Source organism: Miniopterus natalensis, chromosome 1, assembly GCF_054644295.1.
Source record: "Miniopterus natalensis isolate mMinNat1 chromosome 1, mMinNat1.hap1, whole genome shotgun sequence".
NCBI classification, from domain to species: Eukaryota; Metazoa; Chordata; class Mammalia; order Chiroptera; family Miniopteridae; genus Miniopterus; species Miniopterus natalensis.
In genome coordinates this window covers 201,545,268-201,553,381 of record NC_142081.1, presented here as the reverse complement: position 1 = coordinate 201,553,381, position 8,114 = coordinate 201,545,268, and the positions used below count along the sequence as shown (strand labels likewise).

Genomic DNA, 8,114 nt, shown 5'->3' with positions numbered 1-8,114 from the left:
AGGTGGGCAGCCAGCGGACAGGTGTCAGTGCGGGAGGAGGGTCTTGGGGGTCCAGGCTGACCGGTGGGGAGGGGCTTCCCACCCCCGCCCTGAGTGTGGGCCCGGGCACCGGCCGCTGCCCCCGCGCCCTCCCCCGCACGGCCGCCCCTCCCCCACTATGGCTGTGCTCCTGTGAGAGCCTGGACGGACGCACGGATGGACGCGCCGACGCGGGACCGCGCCGAGGGGTGGCGGGGGTCCCCTCGCGGCGGCCCCGCCTCAGGCGCTGCTGGGCGGGGTGAAGGGCGGGAGCAGTCGGGGGTCCAGGCTCTGGAGGGTCCCCCCGCCCGCGGCCGGGGGAGCTGGGGTCTCTCCCCGGGCGTCCCGCAGGGCCCGGGGGGGGGGCGGCGGAGGGGGCTATGGCTTATGTGGGCGCTGGGGGGCACTGTGCTCCCGACGTGCCTCGCCTCCGCGGGGCGGGGGGGCGTTACTTCTTGAACATGTCCTGCAGCGGCCCCGGCAGGTACTTGATGACCGTGTCCAGGATGCTCTCCTCGTCCTCCTCGGGCTCGTCGCCGCAGCCCGGCGGGATGGCCTTCTTGGGCCGGGTCAGGCTGCCCTCCGCGTTGGCCTCCAGGGCGGCCTGGGCCTCGGCCTCGCGCTCTTCCTTCTTCTTGATGCCGTACTGCGGGCGGGGCCGGCGGGTCAGCGGTCAGCGGTCAGCGGGGATGGAGGCGGGGTCAGCGGGCCAGGGCGGGGCCAGCGGGGATGGAGGCGGGGTCAGCGGGATGGAGGCGGGGTCAGCGGGGATGGAGGCGGGGTCAGCGGGGATGGAGGCGGGGTCAGCGGGGATGGAGGCGGGGTCAGCGGGATGGAGGCGGGGTCAGCGGGGATGGAGGCGGGGTCAGCGGGGATGGAGGCGGGGTCAGCGGGGATGGAGGCGGGGTCAGCGGGATGGAGGCGGGGTCAGCGGGATGGAGGCGGGGTCAGCGGGGATGGAGGCGGGGTCAGCGGGGATGGAGGCGGGGCCCCAGGGCCCCTGCGCTGCGGGATCGGCACGGGGGTCTCGAGGGGCAGCGCCCGGGCTAAGGGAGGCCTCACCAACGGCCACCAGGACCCCGGGAGAAAGGAGACGGCCCCCCCCAGGAGGGTGCCTGGAGCGGCGGGGAGACCCCGCTGAGAATGGGGAGGCCTGGGCGGAGCGGGAGGGGCGCGTCTCCCTATGGGGCCAGTGCCGCGACCCAGACCCCTGTCCCGCCCCGGTGTCCCTCCTTGGGGCAGCCGCGCTGCCCTCGGCCTGGCCTGGGCTGCGTCCCAGGAGAGGACCCTTGCTCCGTGGCCGGCTGGCCCCCGCAGCCCAGATCCTTGGTCGCAGGACAGGCGGTCACAGCCTCCGGCCCGGCCAAGTCTCCCTGGACGCGGCCGCTTCTGGTTTCCTGTTTGTCGCTGGCCTCCACCCTTCCTCAAGTCTCCCCTTTGTAGTGGGTTCAAAGGTGCCCGCCCCCCAAAATCCATGTCACCTGGAACCTTATTGGGAAACAGGGTATTTGCAGATGTATTTCCGGTAAGGACAGAAAGGAGATCACCCTGCGTCTTGGACCCAGTGAGTTTCCTTATAAGAGAGAAAGGGGCAGAGAGGTCAAGGCCCTGCAGGAGGGGAGAGACTGGGGGCGATGGTGCCACAAGCCAAGGACACTAAGGACTGTCAGAAGCCACTAGAAACTAGCAAAGACAGGGAAGGGTTCTCTCCTACCGGTTTCAGAGGAAGCACAGCCCTGGCCTTCAGGCCTTCTGAACTGAGAGACGAAATTTCTAGGGGACAAATACACCCCCTTCCAGACCCATGAGCATGTCCCCATCTGCCCCGTCCAGGAGCACTGATGCCTGTGAGCCTGTGGTCACAATGAGGCTGAGACCACAGAAGGACCTCCTGCCTCAGGGCTAGTGGGAGCCAGGCGGGGCCAAGCTGGTCTCATGGCTTTGGGGGGCTGGTCATCCTGTGGACTAAGCTCAGGACCCACCCAGGCTGGGGGGAGGGGTCCCCCCCTCAGGTCTGAGGTACCAGAGCACACATTCAGGAGTGAACAGGAGCAGAAGCAGCAAGGAGGGTAGAGGGGGCGAAGGGGAGAGGGTGTGGGTGTCAGCGCCTGTCAGTTACTGACGGGCTGCAAAACCCTGCTGAGGGGCACACAGGTGGCCTTGGCCAGGGGGTTTCTGCTCACGTGGAGGACCCCCCCACCCCCTTTGCCTGCTCATTTCTCTTCATCAGCCCCTCCCTCCAAGCCTGGCTCTGCTTCAGATTGGGGAGCTGACTGTGCCCCACCCCCAGCTTGCTGGGGGAAACCTCAGCACCCCAATCCTCCCCTGAGGCTGCGTGCGGGTGGCTCCTGGCCTGGGGAAGGCAGGGGCCACCTGCAGCATAGATCTAGCTGTGACCAGAGCACAGCCAGGGGCACCTGCAGGCCAGGGGAGGGAGGGAGGTTGTCTGCAGCTCTTCAGGAGGCTTCCTGAGCAGCTCAAAGCCCCCTCTGCACCCTGAGCCTGAGCTAGAAGCACTGGGAGGTCCTCAAGGAGGGGCAGTGGGCACCCGAGAATGTCCAGAGCAGCAGGCACACTGCCCAGGCACTGCTGTCGGGTCAGCTGAGGGCACCAAGTGAGACGAACCAGCCAGACACAGGCACTCCCCTGGGACCTATGAAGGCGCACGGGCCCCTTCAGGGTCACTGCTCTGGGACAGCCTCACTGCAGAGAGCAGCAGCCCCAGGGCACAGAAGGGAGAGAGTGACATGTGGCTGGGAGTCCCGTGGAGCGGAGCGTGGGCCCGGGAGAGAGATGCCGCCAGAAACTAGGTCAGACCAGAGAGCTTCCCTCCAGCCAAGGGCAGGGAGCCCCACAGTCTCCCTCTCCCACAGGACGGCTGTGCACGTGGCAGGGACATGCGTGGGCCCGGGCGACCCAGGAGGCTGTGCCTGCACCCACACTCACAGCAGAGGCGAATGTGCTTAGGGGACACGCAGTCCTGGTGGAGACTCAGGAGCGACAGTGCGAACGCACATGTGATTCAAGAACATGGTGCATGGCTGTGCAGAGGACTCCCGAGGGAAGGGAGCTCGGGATGGGGGGAGCACACGGGACCCTGTCTGCAACAGTGCCAGGGGTCAAAGGCTTCTGAGGGTAAGGCCACTCACTCTGCACTTGACCTGAGGGTCACCGTTACCCGGTGGGGGTAGGGCTCCTGATCTGGGGTTCACCCCAGAGCCTGGCTCCACTGTGGTCTGGCTGAGAACCCGTTTGAGGCTTCCACGCCCCAGAGCCCAGGTCCATCATCAGCTGTTTGTCACAGACACTGACAACCAGGCACCCACCGGTCCAGCTGACCACTGAGGCAGCCACAACCTGTGGCTGGAGGGAGCTCAGGGCGGCTAGCGCCCCGGGCAACACCACACGTACTCCTTAATGGTGAGAATCAAGTATGAATGAACAAGTAATAATAGCAATCACGCCCACACCTGTTACGGGCACAAACCTCAAACTGAGCCCTGAGTGATTTCGGGGGCCGTGGGGGAGGGGGAGGAGGGACTGGAACCCATAGGGAGGAGGGTGGTTCTGGCCCAAAGCTGCAGAACTTGGACGCTGGAAGCACCAAACCTGGGGGTGTGCACACAGATCTGAAGATGGGTACGCAAGCCAGGGGCAGGTATGCAAATCAGGAAGGACAGACACAAACCTGGCAGTACAGGTGCATCTATCTCCCCCCCACAGGGGCCTGCGCTCGGGTGGGGAGGGGGAGGCGCTGCCCGCAGCCAGCTTCGCTTCCCTTGTGTAAGCGGCCTGGGGAGCTGGACAGCCAGAGGACACATGACCCCAGCCCACCCCTTAGCCACCCATCAGATGGAGCCCTGGACTGGGCAGCTCAACACCCCCTTCTCTGACCAGCCCCCACAAGTCCTGGTGGTGGGGGGAGGAGTACATGGCACCAGGGGAGGGTTGGAGGAAGCTGGGTCTGGGGGGAGGGGGAGCGAGGGCCATCAGGGGAAGCCACACCCGGAGAGCAGGGCTCCTACCTGCGCAGGAGCGCTGGGGGCGGGCTACCTGGGCATGCCCAGGTGGAGAAAGTTCTGCGGAGAAGTATGGATTTGGGAATTGGGCAGACCATGCAGGGGGCAAGGCCTGGGGCTCAGTCACTTGGTGGTGGTGCTGAGGACGCAGTGGGGACAGGTCTGGAGGGAGGTGCCAGTCACTAGGGGCCACCAGGGGCACCCTGCCCTCACCAGTCAAGGGGGCAGCCTCTCCTCCCACTCTGTGTACTTCCCACTTTGGGGGGCCTGGGGCTGGACAGGTACCTGTCTGCTGAGGTGAACGCACCTCAGAGGGGGTGGACCAAACTCTGGCAGCTGGAGTGGTGAGGCGGGGAAGACCTGGGGCTCCAGCATCCAGAACATGTCAGACCCCCTCCTGGGCTGCCTCTGACCCAGGAGTTGGGGGATCTCTGTTTCTCTGTCTCTGTCTCTGTTTCTGTCTCTCTGTTTTTGTGTCTGTCTCTCTTGGTCTCTATCTCTGTCTGTCTCTCTCTCCTCCAGAAACCCCTGCCCTGTCTCCGTTTCCCCACTGGTACTCCAGCACCCCTGGGCATGGCCTCCTGGGGTCTGGTGGATGGTGCACGTTTTCTGACTCTTCCCCACAGGGCTCCTGACTACAGCAGGGCCATCCTGGGGGGCAGGGCTTGTGAGCTGCTGCCACAATGAAATGGACTTGAGCTTTCTACAGGTCCCCAGGAAAGCACATCTGGGTGTGTGGCCCTCATGCCTCATTTACGTGGGGCCCTGTAGGCTCAGAGGCCTGCCGGTGTCCCTGTACTGCCCCCCTGAGGTCTGGCTTCCATGTCAGGCTCACGGAGCTGGCTCTTCCCTGGGTACACTGAAGCAGAACCCGACAAGTTTTTCCACCCTGCATCCCGGGCATCTTGGCTGCTCCAGGGCTGGACACCACGGAGGTGCCCTCAGAAGCCTCACTGCCCCCCAGCCCCTACCTGAAGGGTGCCTGGGAGCCCCCACCCAGAAGGACAGGACCAGCCCCACTTTCAGGTGCAGAGTGCCCTGCCATCCCCAGTGAGTCTGTGTGGCAGGTGCAGTCCCTTGGGGTGCAGTGACTTCACTTGTCCTGCACCCTCCATGGGGCCAACTCCCATGGCTCCTGAGTGGACAACCCAAAGGTCTGTCCAGTGGAGCTGGCCAAGGAGGAGGGCGGAAAGACACCCACCAGGCTCCACGTGGCTCCTCCACAGGCAGTGTCACTCTATCCAGGGCCAGGCCCCCAGCACCCAAGCCGGGCCCTGCAACCCCAGTGGTGAGGTCGCCGGGGCCAGTTCGGGGCTGTCTTCCCAGTGGGTGGGGTGAAGGTCCCCTGTCCCTGGGCCCAGCTGTCCCCGCTCCGCCCGGCCGGCCCTCACCTTGTCCCGGATGCCCTGCCGCATGGCCTCGCGCTCTGCCTCCATCTTGGCATACTTGGCCTTCCGCTCCTCCTCCTCCTGTCGCAGGGCCTCCTGGCGCTCCTCCTCCTTCTTGGCCGCGTCAGGGTCCTTCTCCTCGTCGCCCCCCAGCATCTTCCCCATGTCCTTGGTGGCCCCTGGGACAGAGAAGTGAGTCAGGGCCGTCCCCATGTGGGACGGCCAGCCCCGCACAGACGTGGAGTCTGGAGGTTCTATCCGCAGAGGAGAGCGGGGATTTGGGGGGAGGCGGGAGGAGGTGTGGGTGCACCAGTGGTTTGTGAGAAAGCAAGATTGGGCGTGCGTGCGTGTGTGCGCACGTGCATCTCTGTGGGCCCCTGGAGCGCCGGTGTGTCTTCTTTGGGTCCTGAGTCTGGCCCAGGCTCGGCCTGAAGGTGCTGGAGAAGGGGCTGAGCAGCGGGCACCTGGACCGAGGGGCAGGCTGGGGAAGGCGCCTGGTGAGTGCGCAGGGGCTGGGCAGCAGCTGTGTGTCTCAGCACCAAGGCCTAATCTCCCCGCCGCACAGCCACCACTTTTCTCATGAGCTCCTGATTCACAGGCAACAACAGACACCTCCCCAGATGCCCCATGACGCGGCTCAGGACAGAGCCCTGTAATTACAGCCGCAGATCCTGCAGGCGCCGCAGCGAGCCCTGGCCCTCCGGTGGCTCCAGGGAGCAGGCGGCTGATGTGCCCGATGCAGACAGCACTGCCGGTCAGCCCATCTCAAGCCCACCTCCACCAGGAGTGGCCAGCCCAGCAGGCGCACCCTCCACACACACACAGCCAGGAGAAGCCAACCAACCTGCCCTCCTGCACACTCCCTCAGGACCGGTGTGTTCCTGAGGGACCCTGTTGCTCCCTGTGACAGCCGTCCCCACGGGCATGGATGCCACCCGTCTCTGATGGTCATTCCCTTCCTCTGACCCCTTGTTACCCCTCCTGAGCACTGCCCAAAGCTAGACGGGTATGTACCTCAGGAACAAGCCATGAGGTGGAGAATCCCAGCCACATCCGTGTGCACAGGCACTAACACAAGTCTCCAGACATGCGGTCCCCACCCTGGCTTCCAGGCCCAGCCCCACCCCCGCCTCTGAACTCAGCCGCTCCTGTTCCTTGGTTCTCTTGGCACTGCTTGCTAGTCTGATACTGCACCAGTCTGTGCAGGACTGAACTTGGACAGCTCCCCTTTCTTGCAGATTTGTGTGCCCAAGGCTGCCTTTGCCAGTTACTCAGGAGCTACCCCTCAACCCCTCATGTGGGCAGAGGACATCATTGGGGAAACCACTGGCTGTGGGTGAGAAACAACTTTCTGGCTGAGGTCTGGGCTGGACACTAGGAGCCCAAAGACTGGGCCATGCTGATCCCACGTGGCCTTTCTGGCTGTCAGAAAGTTCTGTAGGTCATGGGGTGTGGGGAGGTCCCAGTTACCACTGTCACCATGGGCACAGATCCAGACCAACTGAGAGCCTCAGGGTCTGTTTTCAGCCACATCTGCAAAATTTCACAAAGCAGATTTTGGGGCCAATGACTCAAGGGAAACTGGGTCATGGAGTCACTTATACATTCTTCCAACAGGTCCCCTGATAACTAGGCCAGAGCGGGGTGTCTGCTTCCTGGCGCTGTGGTCCTCTCTGGCAGGTGTGTGGGGGAGGCAGGAACAAACCCCCACAATCCAGGCAGCAGCTGCAACCTTCCCAGCCTCCCTGCCATTGGCCACCCACAGCAGGTGCACTGCTTTTATGCACATTTCCCTCTTCACCGGAACAAGCTAATTCACGCTAAAATGAGAGTGAGGGTGGCTCTTCCCCACCCCCACCCACATTGGAGAGCGCATAGGGGTATTGAAGTGGAGAGGGGTGAACTGGTCTCGTCCACACGTCTCTCCTGAGAGGGCAAGGTAGTAGCTGAGTGGGGGCGAGTGGGGCCACCCTACCTTGGTGGTCCAGCTCCCTAAACCTGCTCTTAGCTCTAGCAATCACAATGGGCATTTATTGAGCACCGACTGTACTCAGGCGGTGGCCTCAGGGGCCTGCCCAGGGCCCTCTGGCTCTGAGTGCCACAGTCACCAGTCCCCACTTGAGTTTCTGGCTGGTCTGCTTGGCCAGAGGGGTCAGGGAAGGTCCACCAGCCCAGGAGACTGTGGGAGGCTGGATGATCTCTCCTGAGTTGGGGGGAGGGACAGAGGTCATGCCACCTCAGAGTGGGTTCATACTAGGGCTGGCTGCAAAACCACTGGCTGTGGGAATGGACCCAGCTCTTGGGGAGTCCACAGTGGGATCCTGGACATCTCCACAAGCCCCACCCTGCATGGATGGCTCAGAGCCCAGAGGCCCAGGCCAGGATTAGCAGGCACCACGCTCGCAGCAGACACTACGGGGACCTGGCTTGTTCCCCATGTGCCCTCTGTTCCCCAGACAGGATGCTCGGGCAGAGCAGCAGCGTGGTGGGGGGAGGGGTTGGGGGTGGCCTCTGTCCCGTGCTCTGCCCTTTACCCCTGACCCGACCCCCGACCCCATGCACAGGGCCCACCTCACAGCTCTGGGAGAGAGGCTCTTCAAGGCACCTGTTTACAGATGAAACTGAGGCACTAAGTGGTTCCACGTGGTGCCCATTGCCCGGACACCCACAACCCACGTGTCCAACTGCA

At 64.1% G+C, this 8,114-nt stretch overlaps 1 protein-coding gene across 1 annotated transcript; it reads right to left on the bottom strand.

The window, feature by feature from the left end:
* Window positions 1–466: 466 nt before the first annotated feature.
* On the bottom strand, window positions 467–5,638 carry CPLX1 (complexin 1). Its single transcript, XM_016195901.2, has 2 exons — window positions 5,429–5,638; window positions 467–664 (listed from the first exon to the last, which is right to left on the bottom strand). The coding sequence occupies exons 1-2, from the start codon at window positions 5,636–5,638 to the stop codon at window positions 467–469; spliced, it is 408 nt and encodes a 135-aa protein (XP_016051387.2).
* Window positions 5,639–8,114: the final 2,476 nt, after the last annotated feature.

What these genes read in the sequence shown, in the direction of transcription:
- CPLX1 (XM_016195901.2), bottom strand. Translation starts at nt 5,638, where the DNA reads ATGGGGACGGCCCTGACTCACTTCTCTGTCCCAGGGGCCACCAAGGAC. An exon ending in GGCAGGGCATCCGGGACAAG is followed by an intron (nt 665 to 5,428) that starts GTGAGGGCCGGC and finishes CCCCGCCCGCAG; the next exon opens with TACGGCATCAAGAAGAAGGA.